This window comes from Pongo abelii, chromosome 9 (assembly GCF_028885655.2).
Source record: "Pongo abelii isolate AG06213 chromosome 9, NHGRI_mPonAbe1-v2.0_pri, whole genome shotgun sequence".
Lineage (NCBI taxonomy): Eukaryota > Metazoa > Chordata > Mammalia > Primates > Hominidae > Pongo > Pongo abelii.
In genome coordinates this window covers 59,463,039-59,489,291 of record NC_071994.2, presented here as the reverse complement: position 1 = coordinate 59,489,291, position 26,253 = coordinate 59,463,039, and the positions used below count along the sequence as shown (strand labels likewise).

General features: G+C 55.5%; 1 protein-coding gene across 2 annotated transcripts in view; it reads left to right on the top strand.

The window, feature by feature from the left end:
- Positions 1-3,517: 3,517 nt before the first annotated feature.
- Positions 3,518-26,253, top strand: part of KCNC1 (potassium voltage-gated channel subfamily C member 1) — a 52,146-nt gene continuing 29,410 nt past the window's right edge. Inside the window, exon 1 of one of the 2 annotated variants that reach the window (XM_024255414.3) lies at positions 3,518-5,300. In XM_024255414.3, the coding sequence (XP_024111182.1) occupies positions 4,731-5,300 (570 nt within the window). In that variant the 5' untranslated portion in view covers positions 3,518-4,730. The remainder of the gene's footprint in view (positions 5,301-26,253) is intronic. The other variant, XR_008511602.2, reaches the window with a different exon arrangement.

The window sequence follows — 26,253 nt, the reverse complement described above, 5'->3', positions numbered from 1 at the left end:
CCTGGACAAAAGCCTAGGGGCTGGACTTGGGCCAGTTCCAGAGCTTAGCAGGACCAGATCTAAGGCCTGCAAGTGCCAGGTGGGAAAACATAGGCCAAACTTGGCTTCAGAACTCCCTTCACCTTTTTTTAGTCCACTCCCAACACCAGCTCATATTCTAGCCTTTCCTACACGAAGCTTACTGAAGCCCAGCAATCCCTTCATGGGCCTAAACAAGAGAAATTCTAGAACTTAGATGTTAAGGATACAGGAGTTATTATTATTATTATTCCAATACAACTGTAAAAAAAAAAAAACAAAACTGAGGCACAGAGAAGTTGAGTAACTTGCCCAAGGTCACAGCTAGTCAGTACCGGAGCTGGGATTTGAACCCAGGCAGTCTGGTTTTAAAGTCTGTGCTCTTAGCCACTGAACATACCACACCACAACTGCTCCCATCCCCACCAGCCCCAGCTACCAAAGACCCTCTGGCACCAGACCACAAGCTTTCTTCTGCAAGGGAGGGGCAAATGGCTGCGAATAGGAGGTGCTGCTCCAAAGTGGAAAAGGAGTGAGGTTTTCAGTCTAGCTGGGGGTCTGTGGTTAGTGTTTGCGAGTGAGAAGCTAGGGAGTCATTCTTCCTCCTATTTCCCCCCACACCCTCTATTTCTGTTTTCTGGTTTTTGCTTTTTGTTGATTTCTTCTGTGTTGCCCTCTTGGTTTTCCTAGGCTGTCTGCAAATGCTAGCATTCTCGCAGTGTGAAGGGGAAGTGAGAGAAGAAAGTTTTTGACGTCCTGTTCAGGATACACAAGGGAGGCCATTCTTTGGGGCCCGGGCTGGGGGTGTGTCATCAGGGATCAAAGTGAGAATCCTAAAGTGGCACAGTGTGGGGCACATTGGGGACAGCTACCCTCTCCTGCTGGGGAGGCTCCTGTGTCTGAGTTTTCTCTGCTTACCTCTTGGGGGATTTTAGGGTGTAATGGGCTTCAGGGTGCAATGAATACCCTTTCACATTCCTTCTGCCTCCAACCCTGGCCTACCTCCCTCTTTCTAACACATCATCCAGAGCCCCTAATCACCCAACCTTCTGCCTACCAGGAGCCCCTTGTTTCTCTCTGTCTCTCTGTGCCCCCTCCCCCACTGCCTGGGTCACACTGCAGCCCCCTATTAGGACTTGCCATGGGGTAGTGATGGGGCCCTGCACTGATTTCCTAAAAAACCCTGAGTAAGTCCCTCTTCCTGACTTGGTATCCATTAGGGGTTCCAGACTCCCACAGTCTCTGCCACTTGGGTTCTAGGATCCCAGCCTCTCTCCTAGCCTTTCTCAAATCATCTGGACCTTAGTGAGGATCTACCGTATTCTGGGCACTCTGGAGGGAAGCAAACAAGAAGCCCTGGAGGAGCTGATGGTCCTTTTATGGCGATCAGATGAGCTATGGAGAAGATCAGGAGCCATACTCTGATCCCATGTGGTTCTGCAGGTGAAGAAAGAGGTGAAGTCCTGGAACCCTGTGGCTAGTAGAATCCCAGAAGATTTCTTGGGTGAGAAGAGGGGCTGGACGTCTGGCTAGAAAGAAAGGAAGGTTTGGAGAGGCTGCTTTCTTGTCTCTCCCCATCTTGATTTCTCCCAGCTGTGTGTGTGTGTGTGTGTGTGTGTGTGTGTGTGTGTGTGTGTGTATGTGTGTGTGTCTGCCTCTGTGTCCACCTTTTTCTCTTCCTTCTGGATTCTCCATTTCTATTTCATCTTCTACCAATGTTGGGACAGAATTTCCTGAGAACCCATGTCCTGGGGATCTGAATATGGGCCAGGCTGGGCCACACCAGGCCAGGCTTCCTTGTGGTTAGGAGATGGGGACTCACACTGGTCAGGGTGAAAGGGACACTCAAAATCACTCTCATCCCTGAATTACTCTGAGATTGAAGGGGAAACAGCTCCTATTTAGAGAAATCACACAGATCAATATCTGGAGGGAGGAGGTGCCATGCAGGCCCCAAAATCCAACCCTCTCTTTGTCTCTACCCAACTCTGCCCCTGTTTCTGACTTAATTTTGCCTCTCTGTCTCTCCCCTTGTCCTATTCCCATCTGTCAATCCTTGCCCTGCCCCTCTCCACCCCTTCAAGCCTTTTACCCACCACGCACAGATTTTCCTGTGGCTAGATTGGGATTCCCCTGGCCAAGTAAGGAGAGCGATGTCTGTGGCACAGCTTTGTCCCCAGGCTCACGACAGCATCTGTGGGTCAGGGTAGAGGGACAGCTGTCTGCACAGTTAGAAAGTGCCAGCAGGTAATAAGAGCCTCATATCTTCTTAATTAAATCGCCCTTTGCCCAGGCATCCTGTGTTCGATTGGGTTGAGCTGGGATCAATAAGCCTCTTTCCCAGCCCAGCCACCCCTGGAGCGGGGCCTGACCTCCCCATTCCTGCCTAGGCCCACCTGGGCACCTCCCCAGAAGGCTGGGAGCTTCTCAAGGCCAGAGGCTGGATCTGATTCATCTCTTGTGTCCTTGTGCCTGGGACGGATCCTGAAACAAGTAAGGAGTAAAGGAGTGATTGCTTTACTGAGTAAACCAAGGCACTAGCAGCAGGCATGGGCCAGGAAGGCTTTGAGGTTCAAACTGGAACTCCCACCCCCGGGACCAACTGTGAAGATGGAGGAATCACAGCAAGCAGCAACTCCCATCCAGCCCCCAGACATAACACCAGTTCTTCACCCAGGTCAGTTGAAGCCCTAGGAAGTGCGGGGTGGGGGTGTCAGTGCTCAGGGAAACTATGAGCAGTTGCTGCTTCTGACCTCTGAGGGCAGAAGGCCCTTTTCATAAGGGGTCTCCACCTAGGGATCCAGGGTTAGTGTGGGAGAGTCAGCGAGCTTGGATCGATGTGGCACTCATGGGAGACTCCCTCTGTCTGAAGCTATGAAGGGCCCAGGGTCAGTAAGGAGTCCAAAGCGGTTAATAGGGGTCCAGGATTGATTGTTAGTGGAGGGCGTAGAGGATAACGTGGGTGTGTGTGTGTGTGTGTGTGTGTGTGTGTGTGTGTGTGTGTGTTGGGGTTCATGCAAGACATTACCCATGGAAGGAACAGGGGGCCTCCAGGTTCCGCGAGAACGGTCGGTATTAAAGGATTCCTTGGAGCGGTCAGCACTGGTCCGGGCCAAGGTGTCTCTGATGACAAAACTCCGGGAGAGCTTTGTCTCATCAGGTATCAGATGGTCCCTGGTTTGGAAGGCAAGGGGAGGGTGCCAACGCCCTTCTCACCTCAGTCTGACCCGGGGGCGCGGGCCCAGACGTCTCTCGGAGCCCCCGCCCCTGGAGTGGCGTTCCCCGAGGGCGGGGCGTGGGCGGGTCCCCCGGGAGCAGCAGGAGCCGCGCGGGGCGGGCGCCCCCAGCGCCGAGGTTGAGGGAGGCCGGGCTCAGTGCGGGGCTGGGAGGGGGGCGCGGAATCAGGGCTTTTTAGGACCCAGCGCGGCGCCTTCCTCCGGGGGCGAGTGCGGCTGCGCGCGCCGTGTGCCCGTGTCCGGAGAGCGGCGGGCTGGACGCGGACCGCGCGAACGAGCAGGCGACGGGCGAGCAGCAAGCGGAGCAGCAGCCCGGGCGGCAGCAGCGTCGCGGCGGCGGCGGCAGCGGCCGCTCCGCTCCTCGCCTCACCGGCCTCGCCGGCCTCACCTCGCCGCGCCCGGACCCGCCACCCCCGCCTCCCCGCCCGACCTCCGCAGCCCCCCGTCTCGGCCGGCAGCGCCCACCGCCTGCCCGAAGCGAGGAGCGGAGTGCGGGGCGCAGAGGCACCGGAGCCAGTGCCCGCCGGCCCCGCAAATCAAACCCAGCCAGGAGAACCCCCGCCTGGCCCCGCGCAGCTCCTCGACCGCCGGGAGCTGTCCCTTCAGCACCGCCGCGGGAGCCCGAGTCCGAGCGCAGCCTAGCGGAACCCCAGCTCGAGCCCGGGCTCACGGAGAGCAGCGCTCGGCGTTAGCCGCACGAGCAACACCCCGGGTGCCCCTGCCCAGGGGGCCCGCCATCTCCTCCAGGAGGCGGGGAGAAGGAACGAGGAGGGCGGGCGGGCAGGCGGGCCCGCCGCCGGGGGGAGCAGGCAGCCAAGCAAGGAGAGAGGGAGGGGGCCGGAGCCCGCCCTGCGTCCCGAGCTGCAGCCCGGCCACGCAGGGAGGAAGGCAGGCGGCATCCATCTCCCCCGCGCCGAGAGCGCGCCGCGCCGACCACCGCACAGAGGAGCGCGAATTTCCCGGCCCCGTCTCCTCCCCTCCCCCTCCTGGGGGCTGGCCTCTAGTCCGGCCCCGGGAGCGGCTGACCTTTCCCCCAAAAGCTTTGTGCCGATTTCTCCATTTTCCCGCGGAGATGGGGACGGGAGCCCGGCCCCCCAACCCTCTTTCCCCACCTCCCGGGGCTCGCCGCTGAGCCCGCCCCCCTCCTTCTTTCCCCCTCCCTCCCTCCCTCCCTCCCTTTCTCCCTCCCTTCTTTCCTCCTCTGCCTCCTCCGCTGCCGGACCAGCTCCCTCCCACATCTGGCTCCCAGAGACCCCTGGGATCCCGCGCACATTCCCCTGGACCGGCACCCGACAGAAAGCGCCCGGAGAGGCTTGGCTCGCTCGTTGGGGTGGCCAGAGCCGCGGGCCTCTGTTCCCCCCGACGGCTGGGGGGAGGGGGGAAGAGGGCGCGCGCCCCCCTCCCCGGCGCCAACTCCCCCTGGCGGCCGCTCCCATGGGTGTCGCTGGGCCGCGCCATGCCTAAGGGGGCGCCGCGATGGGCCAAGGGGACGAGAGCGAGCGCATCGTGATCAACGTGGGCGGCACGCGCCACCAGACGTACCGCTCGACCCTGCGCACGCTGCCCGGCACGCGGCTCGCCTGGCTGGCGGAGCCCGACGCCCACAGCCACTTCGACTATGACCCGCGTGCCGACGAGTTCTTCTTCGACCGCCACCCGGGCGTCTTCGCGCACATCCTGAACTACTACCGCACGGGCAAGCTGCACTGCCCGGCCGACGTGTGCGGGCCGCTCTACGAGGAGGAGCTGGCCTTCTGGGGCATCGACGAGACCGACGTGGAGCCCTGCTGCTGGATGACGTACCGCCAGCACCGCGACGCCGAGGAGGCGCTGGACAGCTTCGGCGGCGCTCCTCTGGACAACAGCGCGGACGACGCGGACGCCGACGGCCCCGGCGACTCGGGCGACGGCGAGGACGAGCTGGAGATGACCAAGCGCCTGGCGCTCAGTGACTCCCCGGATGGCCGGCCTGGCGGCTTTTGGCGCCGCTGGCAGCCGCGCATCTGGGCGCTCTTCGAGGACCCGTACTCGTCCCGCTACGCGCGGGTAAGTGACAATTTACCCATCAGAAGAGCAGGGCGGGAATACAGCGTCCTGTGTGCCTCCCCGCGGGCAGGGGTGGACCGGAGTACTGGCGCCTAGGGAGTTCAGAATCGAAAGGGGGTGTGTGCGCATGTGTGCACGTACCAGGGTAAGAGAGGAAGGGTGTCTGCCGGGGTTGTGGTTTTCTATGTATGTCAGTATGTGTATTGCCAAGTTTAATATGTATGAGTATGAATGGGTGTGTTTGTGTGTATGAGTAGATTGTGTGTGCATATTTATGTAAGTGTGGTGGTGTGTATTTGGGTGGGTAAAGTGTGGAGTGGGAATGAGTGAGCATGTGTGTATGTTTGAGTGTGCATGAGCGCCTGCCCGTGAACATTTGTGTCTTTGCAGAGGTGCACTGTCAAAGTATGGACTGCCCTCGAGATTTCAGTGTGGGGAGGGAAGCTGGGAGCCCTTCCTCCTGTCCAGGTAAAGGCGCATCTGGAGCCAGCCATGGTCCCCCAAAAAGGCCTGAGGCCTGCTGGGCAGCTTGAGACAGCCACCCCCTCCTCAGGGAGCAGCCTCCCGCAATTTTGAGGAGGTGGTCAAGAGGGCATCTCCATGGCTAATCTCCATGGCTTGGAAGCTGGTGGAGGGCTGGGCTGTAAGGTAGGGGTGGTCCCTCTGAGCCCCTGATCCTGAGATCACAGCCTGTCCTTCCTCCTTGTCGAAAGGGGAGGGTGTTGGAGTGGGTCACTGGGCTTATGCCAGTGCTTCCTCTGGGACATCCGGTGGTGGGGAGAGGGGGTCCTTAAGGGGGAACCTGCAAGGAGAAGGTATGTGAGAGGTGGGCGTGTCTTCATGGGCCACTCCCCTTTAGCCATACCAGCTTGTTCCCAGGAAGAAAGGACACGCTGCTGCTGACCTTGGTCCCTCAGATGGCCTCTCTGGATCAGTTTCCTCATCGTAAAATGGGGGAGGGAGCCTGGTGAACTCTTAAGGGCCTTGCTGCTGGACCATCAGTGACTGAGCCCAAAAAGAGGAACTGGTAGCATCCACCCACTCTGGAAGAGACACTCCCAGCCTTCACTGGGCTCTGTCCTTAGAGGCCTAAAGAGAGACCCTAAGGCCTGTGGGGGAAGGGCAGAGTAGAGAATTTAAAGCAGAGCCCCTCCTGCATCCCTGAGCTGCCCTCACCCCCTACCAGGCAAAGCACTGCCTCTGCCCTGCTGTTTTTTACTCCGCATGTCTCCCCTCCTGCCCACTGGAGCCTGAGCCAGAGCCAGGGGGAGAGGGCTAGGGAGGGGTAGGAAGCTGCAGAGGAGAGTGGAGGGAGGAGACCTGGGGGGCCCTCAAGTGCCCATGGGCAAAGAAAGTCTGTGTTTAGGCACAGACCTTGTAGATCTGTTAACTGAGATCAAACACAGTATGGCATGTGGCGGGGGGGCAGGTAGCTGGTCAGTCTTATACCTTGAGTTCTAGAACAACTATGTTTATGGGGGGAGGCAATAGGGAGAGAGCCAGGCCCATGTTTTGCCACTGAGGACCCTCCCCAAGGTCACCCAGGGAGCTAGAGGCCAAGAAGGACTAGAACTCTATTCTCCTGGGACCCTATCCTCCCCTGGGCTGCCTACCAGCTCCTGCCTTTCCCCAGAGTGGACTGGGACCCTCAGAGGTCTTCCCTCCCCTTCCCTTTCCTGACAGAGGCCACCACAGCTAGAGGGTTATGTAACTGGAGGCTGTGGCTGAGCTGTGGGGAGGGGCTGGAGGACGGGGATGGGAGGTTGAACTAGTGCCTGTTGGGGTGGGGGTGGGCAGAGGCCTGGGTTACAGCAGCTGCCCATTCAGCCCACACTTGACCTTAGGCAGCATCTTCCCCACCAACTTTGGCCCCAGAAGCAAGGGGTAGGCTCAGTCTCCTGACTCCCGAGCAAGAGGCTGGGTCCCCCAGCCCCACCCTTTGCACTCAGTGTTGGGGCTCTGATCAGTGTCCGGAGTTTCAGGGCAGGCAGGGGGCAGTGGGTCATGTTCCAACCCCCTCCTCTGGCCCTCTCCTCCCACTGGACATTCCTAGGCTGCGGGTGGCCTTCACCCAAGGCAGACAAATGGGCCAGCTAGTGTGGTCTGAGGTTCTGTTGGTGTGCAAAACCGTACAGAAAAGTCTTGAAAAAAATCTCTGAAGTGAATGCTCACTGAAGAGCAGACTCTGAGGGAAAAGCAGGGCGCCTGGTGGTCGGGGTGAGGTGGTACTGGGATAGGAGTGGGTGCTAGTGGGTGCTCCCCTTCAGCCTGTCTGAGCCACCTTCTCTCCCCAGTGGCCTCAAAGGAAGGTTGTTGTCCCTTCCAGCTACCTCGGGGAACAGTTGAGGGCACTGAGGCCCGTAGGAGGAGGGACCTGCCCAAGGGCACTCAGGAGCTGAGGAGGGCAGAGCGGGATTAGAACCCCGGCTTCCTGCCGCCCGCCCGGCTGGCCTAGCTGCATTGCGCTGCCTCTCTGCGGCTCATCTGCGCAGAGACCAGCCGCCTGCCCGCCCTCTTCCCCCTCCGTCTTTGCTCCGCCGCCTCTGCTGTCACCTTTGTTTACCCCTCCCCCACACGGGGCCCCGCGACTCCTCACACCAGCGGGTCGGGACTCAAGTCATTATTCTAGATCTAGGCCAGCATGTTGTGTGTGATACTGCATATGTGTGTGAAGGAAAGGCTGTATGTGTGAGACAGAGGCTCTGTGTAAGAGAGATTGTGTGTGAGTGTGAGAGACTTGTGCGTATGAGAATAAATGTGAGACTCTGGGCGCGCGCGTGTGTGTGTGTGCGTGTGTGTGTGTGTGTGTGGTGAGACTGTGACTCTGTGCAAGCTTCCTGAGTCCTTGTGTCAGGGGTTGTGTGTGTGAGAGAGAGGCGGATTCTGTGTTTTGGATGGACTGTGCGTGTGTGAGAATGAGACTGTGTGGGAGAGAGTGTGTATAAGGAAGAGAGACTGCATGTGTAAGAGAGATGCTGTGTGTGAGATTTGGGGAGTGCGTGAGAGTCGAGATGAGTGTGTCTGTGTGAGTGTGTGGCTGTGTGTGGCAAGTGTGAAACTGTATATGTGGAGCTCATGTGTGAGGCTGTATGTGTGTGTGTGTGTGTACATGCGTGTACACATAAGGCAGGAGGCTGTGTGAGGTGGGGGTCCCTGTGTGTGACAGACTGTGTATATGTGAAGGTGTAAGACAGAGATTGTGTGTGAAATCCTGTGTGTGACAGTGTGCGTGATGTGTGTGTGAGACCCCACGTGTGTGTCAGTGTGCCGTGTGTATGTGAGAGAGAGGTCCTGTGCATCCCGGGTGTGCGTGTGCTTGAGGAGGATGAGATTCCAGAGCTGTTTCCTGCCCACTGCCTCAGTCTCTGGGACTCTGGAGTGGCCTAACTGAGGGCATTTCCTATCCTCAATAGAGATGCTGTTCTGCCCAGGCCACTGTCAGTGTGTGGGACGGGTGGTGAGGTCACCTTTCCCTGAGGAGCTGCCACCTACCCTGGGCCTTGCTGCTGGCCCTGGAGATAGGGGCTACATAGTCGGGGCGGGAGGGCCCATCTGAGTTCCTGAGGGGCAGGAGTGCCGGCTGCTGGCTGGGGCAGCTGCTGCCCTGGCCCCCTCTCCTGTGCTCTGGGCATCAGCCTGAGGGGATGAGGGGTCGGGGGATGAGCTGGGACAGGATGAGCTCCACGTGTGTTCTGGGGTGGGGGGTGGTGCCCCTGACACACACAAGACGACGATGATGGTACTGTTTGGAAAGGCTATGAAGGGATTTCCTGGGGCCATGAGAATCAGAACTGCCCCAGAGGAGGTGATGCTGGCGCAACCTTTGAGGGGCAGGGAGGAGTTGACCAGGTAGAGGCCAGAGCGGTCATAGAGGTGTGAGAGCAGGCAGGGGAGTGTTGGGGCTGCCTGGCTTGAAACCTGCCCTCCTGTCTTCCTTGGGGGCCAGCTCAGGTCTGAGGCTCTTGGCTTTAGTCTCTGATTTGCATGTCATCATCAGGGACATTGTTGCGTCCCATCAGGGCCAGTGGTGGTCCTTGTGCTGCAGGCCAGAGTGTCCTGTGTGTGTGTGTTTGTGTGTGTGTGTTAACATCTGTTCCTGAGTCACTTGACCTTCCAAATGCCAAAGTAGTGCCAATGGTCCCCAAGCTGGGGAAGCCCCACCTCCATCCACCCAGCTGCCTGCCTCTCCTCTGACCCTTGTCCTGTGTCTGTCTCTCTGCCCTGTCACTGCCTCTTTGGAACTTGATAAAAACTGGCCTCCCCTCAGCTCCCAGGGAAGGAAATTTACCTGGTGGCGGGAAATAAAGCACCCTGCCAGAGGCTTCTGTTCCTCCCTTGGGTCCCAGCTGACACAGGGCTCTTGGAGTCGTGGCTTGGCATGTGGAGGGCTGGGGGACAGAGCTATTATCAGGGGATTCTAGGCAGTGCACCCCCTTGCCTCGGAGCCCACTCCCCCAGGCCAGGGCCCCACTTGGAGTCATGGTACCATATGAAGGAGACCCATGAACAGTGGAGAAGGGGCTGGGTATGTTCACCTCCCAGCCACCCCAAGGGCCCTCCACCACAGTGTGCTCCCCTGCTTCCCATGATCCTTGAATGGGGTCCTCAGGTCTTTGAATGGTTCTTCCAGCTCCCCCCAACCCCCTCCCAGTAATGAAAATCATAAACCAAGTGCCTCCTGATCACAGCCCCGCAGCCCCTTCACCGCTAAATGGGAATAATGATAGAACCGACCTCACGGGGTTGGTGTGAAGATAACTGAGGTAATGCTTGGACAGCCCTGAGCCACAGGGCCCGGCATACAGTAAATGCTCAATAAATGTTGGCTACTATTATTACTACTGTTGGTTGTATTATCATTTCCCCTCCTGTAGACTCTCTCCTCTCCCTCCACCTCCATGTTCACCATCCTGGCTCAAGCCACCGTGGTTCCCCTCAGGCCCACCTCCCCAGCAGCCCCCCAGCTGCTCTCCCACCTCCAGCCCCTGGCTGCTCCAGTTTATCCTCCACCTGGCAACCACAGGGATCTTTTCAACTCATAGGCCTGTCAGATCACCCGAGCCTGCTTAGAACCCTTCAGCGCTTCGCCAGCCCATAGCCCATACTGTGGCCTCTCAGGACCTGCCTGTCCCTCCAGTTTCCTCTGACCTGACTGTCTCCATCGCTTACCAAACCCCAACCACCCGGCCTGGTTTCAGCTTCTTGCACGTGCCAGGGTCCCCTGCCTCAGGGCCTTTGCACATACCCTGCCCTCTGGAGCACTCTTTCCTCTGGCTCACCCCTCTTTATCCCCCACACCCCACCTCAAACAGCAGCTCCTCAGTGATGCCTTCCCCGGCCCCCAGGCTGGGTTGGAGTCAGAACGAGGGCCCTTCCTGGGAGAGAAGCTCTCTGATTTCTAATAAAATGTTCATTAGCAGCCTTATTTGATTTGCGCTCATCTCTCCTCTAGACTGTAAGCCTCTGGCATACTCTATAGAATAGGAGCTGTTATCATGACAGATGAGGAAGTTGAGGCCCAGAGAGGAGTGCTCTACCTGAGGCCCCTCATGAGCGGGTTAGCTGAGGGATGGCTCGGAAACTCGTATCTCCTGACTCCTGGCTCACAGGTGCTTTGTGTCACATCGCCTCAGAGCATTTGGAGTCTGTGCTCCTTGACTCTGAGCAGGAAGCCTGGCCTCTGCCAGAAGCTTTGGAGGGGATTGGCTGAAGTCTCTCAAGGAGGGAGGTGAGGGTTGTCTCAGAGGTGGGGGAGGGGGTTCAGTGGGGGCTCATTCCAGGGTCCACTGCCTGGGCTGAGGATCTCAAGGACTCCGCGACAGCTGAATATAATGCCTCTGGCTATTCTGAGCGGTCTCATGACCAGGGGATTCACTGTAGACCAAAAGGTCAGGGCCTTGAGCCACTGCCTCCCATCAGCTCTGGGGCCAGCCTGGCCACCACCCCAGCCTGAGCTCCCCTCCGCTAGGTGCAAGGTTAGAGGAAAAGGAGGGCCTGACAGGCTGAAGGGGTGCTTTGCTGTCCAGTCCTTATTCAGGGGAACCATTTGGGTGGTAGGGACCACTTCACATATGCATGGGACTATTGCAGGGAATGGGTGCTCCCAGGCTACCTCTAGTCAATATTTTCATCCAGTGAAAATAAACAGGCTCAGAGAGGGAAAGATACTTGCTCAAGACAACACAGGGAATCATTGAGACTCAAACTCACAGCCTAGGCCTCTGGTCCCAGGGCCTGACCATCTGAATTTCTTTTGGCTCTCAGTTTTACAAGAACACCAAACCCCACCTGGGCGTGCTGTTCTTCTCTTATCTATTCCCATTAATTTCCTTCCTGGGGGAGGTGGAATACACAGATACCTGCATTCCAAGGACACAGCACAGCTGATTGAGACCTTCTCCTGTCAGCCAACCCAGACTTGACCCAAATCCTTAGGATTCCCCAAGCAGGATTTTCCAGAACCCCCTTCCTTTCTTGAATCACGCAGTGTCAGACACTGTCTTAAGGACTTGATTTATATATCCTCATTTATTAATAATTCTCACAAGACTCTCAAGAGTGCACTATACTATCACGCCAGTGTCACAGACAAGACTGCAGAGGCTCAATGAAGTTAAGTAACTTACCCAAGGTCACTTAGCTCATAAGTGGTGGAGCCAGCAGTCAGACCTCAGTCTGTCTGACACTGGAGCTCTATCTGTAACCATTACACAGCACTGCCTCCTGTCCATGTTCCAGGGATGGTGAGGCCTGTGGCTTGCCGTGCCCCAGGTTTGAATTTCCGTCTGGGTCTCTCCCTCCCCACCATCCATTCTTTCCCAACAACCTGTCCAGAACCTGTCAGCAAGTTCTGGCCCCTGGGTAATGGCAGGTGAGGGCCCTCCCTGGCCAGGCCATGGGCCTTGGGACTGACATGGGTACTCTGTCAGTCCCAAGGAAGTTTTTGTGACAATGCCTCAATTGTCCTCCCACTCCCATCCATGCAGCCCCTGGGACTCCATATGGCCTAGAGTGAAATGGCAGGAGGATTGGGAGGATCAGAAGCTGCCTGTGCAGGGTGGTGCATGGTGGGAACGCTGGCCGCCCCTCAGCTCAGCACTCAGAGGCGTTCTGCCCTGGAACCCAGCCACAGCTCCTGTGGCTCCCTTCCTCCAGCCTCCTCCCTGGTCCTCATTGGCAGCCCTTTAACCTCCGGGGTTTTGGTCATCTATTCCCCTCACTTCAGTGTCCTCCCTGCTTTTTGCTGAACGTGAAAATCCATCCCTCAAGGTTCCTCACACTTAGTCTGGCTGCTCCTGCCCTCGCTCACCTCATTTTTTTGGGAGTGAGGGGTATGCATTGGGCACTGAGTCATCCGGTTTGTGAGATTTGAGCTGGTGATGAGTAGGTCAGTTCTGGAAGCTGGGGGCTGGGGACAGGCAGGCCCTCAGGATTAGAGACCAGCCCTGGTGTGTGGAGAGATGAGGCCACAGGCAAGACCCAGGTTGTAGGCATCAGACACCTGGATTAGAGAGGAATCTAGCCAGGCTGCGAAACCAGCTGCGCTACCTTGAGCAAGTCCTGTCGCCCCTTCATCCTGCAGTTTTTCCAACTGTAAAATACAGAGGTCGTTCTAAGTGACCGCTAAGGCTCTTCCCAACTCTGACATTCTGGGAGTCCAAGAATTCTAGGCTTCAGCTTCCCAGAGGAGCTGGGGGAACCAAGCCAGTCCTCCCCTATTTCTCCTTCTCTCTCCCATACCAGCTCCTCCCCAGGGCACGTGTGAGCAATCCTGGCAAAGGTCCTGGCCCGGAGCAGGCAGGAGCCCAGCAGGAAGGGGTCTAAAAAGCTTTCTCCTACATTCATTCATCCTGCCTCATCCTGTCCTCACTCATTCATTCAAGGCATAGTGATCACACCCCTGCCTGACGGGCTCCCCCAGCCCTCTGGCAGGCACAGACCTGGGGGGATCACCTCTTTTGGGGGTGCTTGCTCAGGCCTATGGACAGCACCCGTTGCCCGCTTCTCCAGGCCCTTCTCTTGGCTTCCTGCCCTTAGGGAGCTGCAGAAAGGCCCACTTGGAGCTACTGTGTGCCAGGCTGTGGGGCCAACTTTTATGGTGTAGGGCTGCTGTGGGGAAGGGTGCAGGGGATGGGTGCTGTGCTGGAGGGGCCAGGGCTAGGTAGGGGTGTTTGCGATGGCTGCTATGGGGGATGGAGGGGTGGCTGCTGGAGGACTCCCACCCATGCCTGACCCTCAGAATTACCTGGGATGCTTAAAGTTCATACTCGTGGGAAACTCGATTCTTAGATCAGGGAGGGGGAGAATGTTCCCTTCACCCCTCAGCACAGCTGAGGCCACTGCTGAGTGAGGGTACATCGCTGCATTGGGGCCTGAGAGGTGTGGGCTCCTTCCATTCAAGGTGTGGCCTTCTCACCAACAGCAACACCGTAAGGACACTTGTTAGACATGAAGCCTTTCAGGCCTCACCCCAGCCCTGAAACCAATTCAGAATCTGCATTTTCACTCCCCGGATGATTCATGCACGGTGGAGTCTGAGAAGTGCTGATGCAGGCAGCGGCTCCAGTCGAGGGCCAGCCTCAGGACACAGAGGGCTGGATGGGCGTGTGCGGGTTGGCAGAGTGTCACAAGCAAGCCGCTCCTTCCTGAGGCTGAGGCTTGGATGGCAGGGGGACTGGGCCTGGGGTGAGGCCCCATCACAGCCATGGCAACCGCATCCATCCAGTGGCTCCCACTGGTAGACCTTGGGAGTCATCCTGGACTCCTCTCTCTCTCAGACATCAGCCAACCCTGTTGTCTTCATGTTTCAAGTACACTCGGAATCTGACTGCATCGCACCCCTCCACAGCTACCCACCGGTGGAAGCCCCTGCCTTCTCTTGCCTGAGTTCTTCTCTCAGCCCCAGCTGCCCCGCCCTTCTCTCAGGGCAGCCAGGGCCAGCCTGGCAAAGTGCTATCGGACCAAGTCAGCCCTCCGCTCCATCTCACGCTGGGGTCTGGGCTTCCTCAGAGGATGCAGACTCCGCTTGAGTGCCCCACACCCAGCATCTCCTTCTGCTGTCTGCTTCTCTCTCCCTCCCTCCCCCAGCCTCCATGGCTTTCCTCCCCAGCGCTGCCCGTGCTTCTGCCTCAAGACCTGCACTTCGCTGGTCTCTCCACCTGGCATGCTTTTCCCTTGGGTATCAGCTCTCACACCCCCTCCAGGTCTATACTCAGACATCATCAGCCCAGATGACACTTCTCCGGCCCCTTCCCCACTTCATGCTTTGCTCTTTTCTCCTTGGCATTAACCACCATCTAATGTACTATATAGTTTACTTGTTTGCCTTGTTTATTGTCTGTTTCCCCACTAGACTGTACAGTCCATGAGGGCAGGGATTTTTGTCTCTTTTTCCAATTGCTCTATCTCTAGAAGCTAGAGTAGGGCCTGGTACATAGTGGGTGCTAAATAGATATTTACTGAAAGAAAGAATAAGCAAGTGGGGTTCAAGGCCGAGGGCAGACATGGGCACCCTGCATTTGAACCTGTTCCTAGCTGAGCCTTCCTTTCTGGCCTCACGTGGGAGCACAATCCCTCCATCCCCTGAGCCTGGAGCAGCAAATAACAGGCAAAGGCTGGGGCAGCGCTAGTAGGGGGTCCAAACCCCAGTCCAGGCAGGGGCCCACCTGCTGCTGTCACCACCCAGGCCCAGATGAAGCTCTTCACAGCTTAACCCTCTGTCTTTTCAAACTTTTCTGTGCTGCATCAGTCCACCCACCATCCACAACCACAGCTTCGAGGCCACAAAACTGTTTTCCAAAACCAAGATGCACAAGTTCCCAGGTCCCACTTGGTCCAGCCCGACCCCCGAGTCTGACTTGCCCCTGGACTCTGTTCCTCCCAAAGGCCAGCCAGGCTCTTTTCCTACCTCTCCTTCCCCATCTCCTTCCATGTCCATCTCCTTCCCTTCCCTGTCCCCTCCTTGTCCCCTTTCCTCTGTAGCTGTGCTTGTGGAAAGTTCTAGGCATTAGTCACTGGCTTTCAAAATCGACTTCTCGCCTCCAAAGTCTAGGATGGTTTCTGTCCCAAATCCCGTGCTTTGGGCCTGCTTCTGCATTCAGTAGAAAGTGTATGGGCTTTGCATCTCCCCACTCCCCACTGCTTCCTAGCTACACAATTTTGGGAATATGACCTGGAGCCCCTTTCTCTGCTAAGAGCATAGCCCCTTGAACCATGAGGCCTTCGATCAAATCCCAGCCCCACTACCTTCCAGCTGTGTGACCTTGGATAAGTCTCCTAACCTGTCTGTGCCTCAAAAGAGGGATATTAATAACACGTGATTCATAGGGAAGTTGGGAGGATCCAATGTGTTAAGCACTTAGCCCAGAACCCAGAACATAGTAAGTGCTTGATTGTTGTGCATTCCATCATCTTCTTTTTACCAGCTCTCGGCCCTGCAAGATTCAAATCATCACCTGTTACCCACCTGTTTCCTTCTTTTAGCTCCTGACTCTACTGTCAAATACTTCTCCTAGGGGTCACCTCACCTACCGTGGCCCCTGGGGCCCCTTCTTCCAGTCTGTCTCCCAGGGGCAGACTTCAGAGGTGTCACCCTGGGAGGCAGGCATGGATTCTCGCTTGGTTCTCCTGAGCTCCCTGTGTGTCCTGGGCAGGTCACAGCCCCTGTGAGCCTCGGTCTCCCCATCTGTGGTCATGGGCCGCTTGTCCCTGCTCTTCCTCCATCCCCAGGTATGGCAGGGTATAAAGGGGAGGATGATGGAACTTCCGCCTGCCAGGGGAGAGGGAGGGAGGGCCGCTGACATCAGGCCTTGGTTGGGAGCCAAGCACAGGGACCTCAGATGCCGACAAGTGTGCCAGTGTGGTAGGGCTGGCGGGCGGAGGCCATGCATCACAGCTCAGGTCATTGGAATGTCTCCTCTTTAAAGGGCTGCTCCCGCACAGGGAGGAGCCTGGGGGCTAGGGCTGGGGGCTCCTGTTGGGTGCCCATGGGTGGTGCCCACTCTGAAGCTGGGCTGCTCCGCCAGGCCGACGCCAGCCTGGGTGGGGACGAGCTAATATTAGCTGGGGCAGCCCCAGACAGCTGAGCTCAGGGAGCTCAGGAGCCAGCCTCGCTGGGTCAGGCTCAGATGCTGCCTCAGTGTGAGCCATGGCAGCAAAATGAAGCTTTCTCTCAAGCCTCTGCAGGGCGTCGGATGCCCCTTCCACCCTGGCCAGCCCCAGCCCTTCCCTGTTGGCCGGGCAGCCTGGCTCTGGCACCCCTACCCACAATGCCACTCACCTCACCTCTTCCCTCCCCAGTGCAGCACCGAAAGCACACAACTCCTCTCCCCACACTCTCGCCTGCACATAAACACAGTCCATGAGCCATTTCCCTGCCAGGGGCTGCTGTCAGCACCAATTCATCCATCCAGCCAACAAATATTTATTGAGCATCTACTATGTGACAGGTGCTGCTCCAGAAGCTGAGAATAGGGCAAAGAACAAAACCACCAAAAATCCCTGCCCTCAAGTTCTTATATTCTAGCTGGGCAGGGTATGACAGAGGCAGGAGCCCAGGGCGCACTGGAGTGGGCAGTTTTAACTCGTGCGGCAGGGAAAGCCTCACTGTGAGCACAGGTCATATTTCAGCAAAGATTGAAGGAGGTGAGGAAGGAGGCCACGTGACATCTGGGCAGCAGAGGAAGTGAGATGTGCAAAAGCCCTGAGCATTGTGTGCCCAGGATTCAAGGCGCAGCGAGGAGGCGTATCTGGGGCTGGGCTCGGAGCCAAAGGACAGTGGTATATCAGAAGGGGTGGTGCTCCTTCCACACAGACAGAAAGATGGAGGAATGGACTCTGGGGACTCCAAAGAAGGGAGGCTAGGAGGGGGATGACAGTTGAAAAATTCCCTACTGGGTGCAATGTCCAATATTTGAGTGATGGGCACACTAGGCTCCCCCATACCCACCATTATACATGTAACCCCCATTTAACAAACAAGCACATGTACCCCTTAAATCTAAAATAAAATAATTTTTAAAAGAAAGCAAAATCCACCCCTAAATCATGCAAAGAAAGAGTCGAGCTACCCAGAACCCCACTGGCTCCTGACAGTGGGGTCTGTTCTTGACGGGGCCCGCCCCGTGGGTTCCCTGAGTGTTCCAGCCCAGGGCTCAGTCGCATTGCCCTCTGCTCCCCTCCTGCAGCCACAGGGGCCTGCACAGGGTGGGCCTGCGTGGAGGGGGCTCCTGCTCCTGCACGGAGGGCCGGAATGAGGGGCCTCTGGCCTCTTCCTGAAGGCCTGTGGTGCCCAGCAGGAGATGGTGGGTCCCATACACGGTTGCCACCATGCTAGGGGACAAACAGTTCTCTGAGCTGGGTGTGGGGCTGGAGAGAAGTTGGTGAGAGAGCCAGAGGGTCAGGGGCCCTGCAGGGAGAGAGCATGTGAGCTCTTCCCAGTCACACAGGCCTCCGTGGTGCTCACAGGGTTCTCACTGCAGGTGTGCCGGGAGAAGATGGCTAGTGGCATGGGCACAGGCCACACTGGAGCTGGACTGCCAGGGCCCAATTCTGGGTCTGCTGGTTCTTAGCAGTGTGATCTTAGTAAGTCTCAGTCACCTCAACTGTAAAGAGGGGATAACGAGAGTCCCTACTTCAAAGGGCTGCCATGAGAAGGCAATGAGATAAGTCACAGAAGGCCCTCTGGCTCACTGCACTGCATGCATTGGTGTGCACGTGATGCCCACGATCACTCACACCTCTTGCAGATGAGGCATCTTTGTAGGATGCTCTGTAGACACTCACCTCACCCCACCTGGGAGGGTCTGAGAATATGAATCTAATGCCTGACAAGGGGGCTACTATACCTGGGGAGGCTTCGATGGGGACCCAGCCCTGCCAGGTGGCTCCCTGGGGACCTTCTCTGTCCACATAGGTGGTGGGGCAGAAGAACATGACTTCCTTGGGCCTTGTCATCAGAGCAGGGCAGTGAACACACCTCAGGCCACAGCCACCCGCCAGGGCCAGTGTCTCGCCACTTAGAGATGAATGTTTGATGCTCAGCCTCAGGGGCTCTCTGAGCAGCAGTGAGGAACACAGCCACCCACTGGGCCACCTGGAGCGAGCTGGAACCCTGGGCTAAGGGGAGAGGGTTGGGCCCTGTAAACCCACGTGTGTGGCTGTCATCTGCTGAGGGCCAGTCCTATGCAGTGAGCTCCCTGTAAGCTGCCTTGGGTGCTTCTGCCCTGACCCCTGTTCAGCCCCAACACCTGGAGTATGGTCTTGCCTTTTCGGGCTCAGCTTCTTCATCTATAAAGTGTGCATAATGGCATCACCAGCTTCTCAGGGGTGTTAGGAGAATCTGTCAGACCAGAGGCAGAAAGAGCATTAGGGAGAAAATACAGTTCTGAGTGCCATGTGCAGGAAGAGGCCACCATCTCAAGTGCAAGGGGAGTGTAGGGAGGGGACAGGCTAGAGGAGAGTGCACAGGCCTTTGGGCCTGGCCAGGCCTGGGTTCTGATCCTTCTTTTGCCTCAGTGTGGACTCGGGCAGGTGGTGTCTGGCTTAGCCTCAGTTTCCTCGTGTGTAAAATTGGATGATAGTTTGTATTTCACAGGCTGTGGTGGGTCTCAGAGGGGCAAAGCCCCCAGCACCATGCCTGGCACATGGGAGACACTCGCCAAGGGCTGGATCTGGTGACCTGGGGTGCCGTTGTCAGCAGGTCCTGGGTTTGGATTTTCCTAGGTGTAGGAGGCCCTGGCTGAGCCACAGAGGCAGGGACGGAGGCTGTAGAAGCCTCAGCCGGTTGCCCACAACCTCAGGGCCAGGAGCCACCATCACCAGTGATATATTTAGAGGCACAAAGGTCAGAAATACCAGGCGCTGGCTTCCCTTCTAGGCGGTAGGAATCGTGTCTCCCGAGGCCTGGCTGTCACCAAGCAGATATTTTTTCCTGTCTGGCAGTCTGAGGATTGGAGTAAAAGCCTGGAACGTAGGAATCACAGTGGTTTGTGCCGGCTTACTGAGACTTTCCATGTGCCCAGCCCTTTCCAAAGCCTGTGGTGTGACCCTTGGGAGCCCCACCTGCCCTGCTATTCCAGATCACCCTGGGCCCCATGTGCATCATCCACTTCCAGAGTGCTCCAGCTCCCTGCCCCTCTGCCTTTGCTTATTCCGTTGCCTCCACTGAGAATGCCCACTCCTCCTCCTCTGCATTTCTGAAATGGATGCTTCCTGCTAGGCCGGCTCTGATGGCTCTTCCTTTAGGGAGCCTTTCCCGACACCCTCTACCTCCTGGAAGAGCTTGCTCTGCCCTTCCTGCTTCCAGAAAACCTTTCCTGTCTGACCTGAGGCCCTTGATCCACTGACCTATCATTCTGTGTCTCTCAGACTCAACTACAACCTCTTGGAGGACAAGGGTCAGCTTAGGCAATAGTAGTGCCTCTTACATAATAGGGAATCAATCGATCTTTGCTAAAGCTATGTGCCCCACACCAGCCCTGTGAGGTGGAAGGGTTAGGTAGTAAACCCCTCTTATTGATGAGGGAAAAATGGCTCCCAGAGAGAATCATTTATTTGTCCAAGACCATCCAGAAGAGAGCAAGTGGTAGAAGGATTAGATCCCAGGTCTTCTTTTGAAAATAAATCAAGAAGGTCAGCTAGAGCCATGCCAGTGTTCCTTCTGGCTCTGGGATGCTGTGGTTCTATGGTTAAAAATGAGGTAGTGGGAGAGACAGACGAGTAATGGACGAATGGATGAAAGAATGGATAAGAAGATGGATATGTGGATGGATACAGGTGAATGGATGGAAGGAGGGACATATGGATTGAAGGAGACACAGCTGGGTGACTCAGTGGATGGGTAAACAAATGGATGAGAAGGATGGATGGAGGACCATGGATATGTTTCTCCTTGCGTGCCTTCAAAGCAGAAGTCCCACCTCTCACAGGATGAACGCATCCTGGACGATGGGACTTGGAAGCATGGACTTCAGGGTACTAGGCAGGGTGGAGTGACCCAGTACACGTGTGCAGAAAGTGGGATTGCCAGATGCCGGAGGTGGGATGGTTTGTGGAGTTTGTGGAGTGAGAGAGCTGGGAACTGGGGACAGAGACTGGGCTGAGGGACTGGCCCACTCTCAAAGGTGAGAGTCCCTGATGGCAGAGAACCAGGACCAGGCTGGAAAGAAGTTCCAGGCAGAGCCATGTGGCCGGCAAGCCCTCAGGACCTGTGGTTTTCCAGACCTGCCTCTGGCCGAAGCCTGAAGGATAGTCAGTGAGTGGGGGATTGCCCTTTGAACCCTAGGCTGTGTGAGAGAGTCTGTGATTTCAGTCTGCTCCGGAGTAGGGAGGTCTCTCTTCCTCCTCAGGTCCCCAGCCCTGGTGAGTGAGAACCTCTGATAGCTCAGGCAGGATGTGTTCAAGGAGGCAGTGCAGCTTCACCAGCTGCAGAGAGGGTGCTGAGGAGGGGGCCCTCCTGAGGTCGCAGAAGACCCTGGCTCAGGTATACCAGGATCAACCATCTTCCCACTGCTTTTTGCTATCAACCCCCAGGTGTTAGCCATGAACTCCAAGGCTTTAGTTCTAATTGCGTATGGACCAGTGAAGGGACCACAGGCATAGGTGGCCAATGTTGAGCTTGGTGGAGCCTGGATGCTTAGATGCTTCTGGCCTGGAGCAGATTCTTCCAGCTGGAGCTAAGTCTCTCCATTTGCACAAGGCACAGCATTGTGAGCTCCAGGCTCCCTCCAAAGCCCTGATCTAGCATTCCCCAGCACCAAGCTGCACCCCCCACACACATACACTGGCCCGGCGATCTCCCTGGGAAACCAGGTCCCAATGAGAGTGGCTGGTGTGCCGCTAACTGCTCATTACAGTCACGGCTGCAGCTAAGTATAGCTCCAGCACACACAAGACTAAGACAACAAGGGAACGTCTTCCCATAAAAAAGCTCCACATGCAAACACACAGACATCTGCACACACAGGCTCCCCACCCTTGTGCAAACTTATGGCCTTGCACACACACGAATGCATACTTGCACCAATGCAAAGCTTTATCATTTATTTACTCATTCATTCAATAAATGTTTGTTAGGGGGCCGGTAGAGTGGTTAAGTGCATGTGTTCTGGAGTCAGACAAAATTGGGTTTCAAATTCTACCTCCCTCACTTCCCAGTTGTATGACCATGGACAACTTAACCTCTCTGAGCCTCAGTTTCCTTCTTTATAAAATTGGGGTGGTGGCCACATTGTGGACCAGTGTGGACCAGTGGTGTAAAGGTAAATGAGATGGGGGCATGCCAGAGCGCTTAGAATAGGCCTGGCTCAGAATGTGTCAGTACGTGGTAGCTGCCTTCCTCATTACTGTTGAGTACCTATTGTGTGCCCAGTTCTGCACTCTTATTTCTGGAGATGGTTGTGAAAAGTAGTGCCTGGTGCATAATAGGCATTCAGTAAATATTTGATGATGGAATGAATGAACAAATGAACGAAAGCTGCATAGATGGGTGGCTGGAGGTCCTCAGAGCTGTCTTCTTTCAGGAGGAATTCACCCTCTGTTGACTTGCGTGCAGGCTGTGTCTCCGATAAGATCTAGATGTTCTTGTGGGTAACACAGGGATTCCAGAGATAGAACAGGAATCCGAAGGTGTCTGGGCCACTCCTCATTTTGCAGATGGGGAAATGGCAGTGCAGAGAGGCAGCAAGGAGCAGGCATTGCCCCATGCCAGTCAGCAGTCAGTGGCCGGAGCCCAGGGCTGCCACCTTGAGCCATCCTAGCACAGTGGCCTAGCATAGCAGGTGGTGCCTGGTCAAGCTGCAGACCCTGAGCCCCAGAGAGGTGGAGTCTGGAGCCTGGAGAATGCTCAGGCTACAGTCCTGGTCCCAGCTTGGACAGCCACAGGAATCATTCAGTCACACATCAGTCAGATCCCTGGCTAGGCTGTCAGTCAGGCTGGGGCCTCTGGCCGGCACTAGGCAGGGTTCCATCTGCCAGGGAAGGGACTTGGGTCTAGCCTGGGTACAAAACAATCTTCAGGATTTGAAGGTCCTGTCACTGTTCCCGACCTTTGAATAAACCAGCCGCTAAAATGCCTGGGCCATCTCCTCCCATTGCGCCTCTTCAAAAAGAAACTGACATTTCCTGGTGCTTTTTTAAGCCCAGGCTGGGTGGGCCAGGCCCCGGCGTGGGGGGTGGGGAGGGGGCGGGTGGCAATGGGAGTCACACAGCCTGAGTCTCTCCTCACCTTGAGTGATCTCAAGACGCTGGGAATAGACATGGTCTCATCTCCTCACCATGTGTCCCAGATTCCAATTCCAATGCCCAGATTCCAGATTCGCCACTCCAGTGCCCGCATCCAGGTTTTGAATTCCACAATCCAGTGCCAGTTCTGCCCCATAGACAGGACTCAGGCTGTTGGACTACATCATGTGCGCCTTCAGCTGGCCTGTCTGCTGGGAGGGAAGGATGTATCTGCCCTCTCTCTGGAAAGGAACTCTGTGACCTTGTGCGCACTCTCCATGAATGACATGCGTCACTCATGTTCATGGCTGGTGGGGATTCAGGCCTTTGTTCACTGATTGTGCCCATTGTCAAGGAGATGAAAGTGATTGTGCCTGCTGCCAGTGTAGACATGAGTCTGCTTTCAATGAATGCACTCATTGCCAGTGTAGATACGGATCTGCTCTCAATCACTGTGCCCACTGCCAGTGTAATAAACACTCTATGCAAAGATCAAGAATGCCCATTGCCAATGAGAGCATAGCTGAATGATTAGTGATCATGTCTATGGCTAGTTGAGTCACAGATTGGTGGATGGAGATTATCTTCTTACCAGTGTAGATCTTCCGTTACTGTGGTCAGTGCCCATGTAAATGCAACTCTGAAATCAACGATTGTGTACATTGCCAGGGTAGACGCAGATGTGGTATCATTGAATCAGTGACTGCCCATGTTGACAGGGGGCAGCGAGCACCAGCCGCCGGGGGCTCACTTCTGAAGGAGGCTGCAGGGAGTAAACCATTGTGCCCATTATGCAACTAGAGGGAGTGAGGCAAGTGGACACAGGACCCGTGTCCACGACCTTCTTTCCACAGAGGAAACCTGTGCTCGTGCTCCCCATTTCCTGGAGGAAGGGGCCTCCTTTCTCCTATTAGTTGGAGTGTTTGGCTGGGTCTTTGAGGCAGGGCCACCCAGACCCTCAGATTCAGCCACCTCATGGACCTTACATTCTAGAGGGGGAAGAGAGTCAAACAACAAACTTGAACACTAAGTAAATTAGATAGTGTCAATGCCAACACGCAACCAACTGGATACTTACAACAGAGACCTTATTTCAAATCCTGCTGCCACTTCTGAGCTACGTGGGGTTTTCTTGCACATCTTAACCACTCTAAACCTTAATTTTCTTATTTTCTTGTATGTTAATTATACCTTGATAAAGCTGAGGAAAGTTGGCATCTTAGATGATCTGTGCTGGGGGGAACAGCAGAGTAAGGAAAACCAGATTTTCCTTACTGGAGGTGTTGGTTGAGACTTGAAATAGGGTGGTCAGAAGCACCCTATTGGGGTGCCATGAGGCAGTGAAGGGATAAGCCATAGGAGTACCTGGGGAAAGGCGTTCTAGGCAGAAGGAACAGCCAGTGCAAGAGCATGGAGGCAGGCGTGTGTCTGGCATATTTGAGGAACATGTTTGAGGAGGCAGATGTGAAGGCCATGGTAGCAGGGAGGAGTTTGGGGAGATAATGGATGACCAGATCAAGTCGGATCTGCAAGCCATTGAGAAGACCTTTGCTCCTCCTCTGAGAAAAATAGGGCGCCAGTGCAGGATTCTGAGCAGAGAAATTACACAGTTAGATTCATGTTTTAAAAGCTGTGTTGAAAACAGTCCTAGCACACCAGGAATGTTGGAACCTGGGAGACTAGTTAAGAGACTGGTCTATTACCGTGACCTGGGGGGAAAGGATGATGGCTGGGACATGGGTGGTCACAGCAGTGATGGGAAGGGCTCAGATGCTAGGTCTATTTTTCAAGCAGAGCCACCAGGATTTCCTTACAGATTAAATGTGAGATGTGACAGAAAGAGATGTGTCAAGGATGACTCCAAGGTTTTTGGCAAGAATGTCCTGGAAGGATGGAGACACTCTCTCATGAGATGGAGAGGCTGCAGGGGGTGGGGGTGGCACAGGAGTTCAGTTGACATGTTGAGTTTGAAAGAGCTGGTAGAATTCCATCTGGAGACACCAGGGAGTTAGATGCTGGAGTCCTGAGTTCAGGGGAAGGGCTGGGCTGGAAATAAGCCTTTGAGAGTGTGCTGTTTATGGGTATTTGAATGATGGTGGCCTTTAAGTCATAAAACTGGGTTAACCACTAAGGATGTGAGTGTAGATGATGAAGAGGAGCAAGGACTGAGCTCCGGGGTGCCCCGATAGTTAGATACTGGGGAGAGGAGTTGGCAAAGGACTCCAAGAAGGAGCAGCCAGAGAGGTAGGAAGAAAATCCAGAGGCTGTGCAGTCCCAGGAAGTGCAAGAAGGAGGAGGGAGGGATCAGTGGCATCAGATGCTGCTGGTGAGTCAGGAACATGAGGCCTGAGCAGCGCTCCCCTTCTCTCTGCCTAGAATGTGCTTCCTTGCACCTTGCATTTCCCTAGTTGATTCTTACCCATCCTTCCAACCTCTGCACAGTTGTCACTTTCTCCTGGAAGCCACTCTAACCTCAAGACTTGTTGTTAAAGGCCCACCAAATGCCTGTGCATTCCCCTTGATGCCCCTGTCAGCTCACATAGGTACATATTTGTTTGTATGGTTAATTGATAAATGTCAATGTCCCCCTCTCCTACTCCTCCCCCCAGAAGCTGTGGCTGTTTTTGCTCACCCTGTACCCAGTACCCTGTATAGGCCTGGAATAAGATGTAAATATTTGTTGGAGGGATGCAGGTGGGCAGTCAACTGTGGTCCCACCTGGGTTTTGTCCATTACCCTCCCTGAGCCATTTTTATTCCTTTCCCTCCAAACACACACACACACACACACACACACACACACACACACACACACATGCATGTACATACCTATTGGGAGTCAGGACCCCTGACTCGATACAAACACACAAGTGGGCACAGGAGGCAAATTTCCTAGTGAATTCCAAGTGGACTCCATTCCTAGCTCCTCCATGGAGGTCGGAGCCCCAGTTTTCTCATCTACCAAATGGAAGCCATCAAGACTCTCCTGCTGATGGCCCAGTTGGGGGGCGGGGGTGTGTGTGTTGTACATATAAGATCCAAAACATGAAGATGTGCTATATACTGAAGAAGGCGGTGCCTATTGTCATCATAATGGGAAGATAAACAACTTTCTCCCAGGACTACCTGGGGGTGATGTGAGAAAGATTTATAAGTGGAAGTCATAGAGCATAGTGGTTTTGGAGTCAGAGAGACCTGGTTTCAAAGCCCGCCTAACACTTTCGAGCTATGTGGGGGATTTTTGCACGTCTTAACCACTCTGAACCTCAGTTTTTTAATCTGCAAAATGGAGGTAACGATGCCTCCCTCGGAGAAGCTTTTAAAGATAAATGAGATAATGTTTGTAAAGTGCTTGACCTCTGGTGAGCATGGTATTATTACTGTATAGCAGAGGACAGAGAAGCTCAACAAAGGTAAATATTCCTATGGCCAAGGTGGTTATGAGGATTAAAAAGGGTAAAATGTGCCAACCATTTAGCCACACACAGTGAGTGATGAACAAAAGCAGACTCTGAAGCAGGTCAGGGGAGATGGTGCAAGGAAGAGAGCATGAAGGAAGCCCGAGGAAGCCTGGCCTGCAGGAAGGATGTCTCAGGGGCATGTCCTGAGGCTTATCTGCAGGTATAGGCAGGACCATCACAGGGAGGAAGAGGAGCAGGTGTCTTCTGGTGACCCCAGAGGGCAGACCTGTGATTGCCGGGAAAATGAGACAGGAGGTTGACTTACATGAGAAA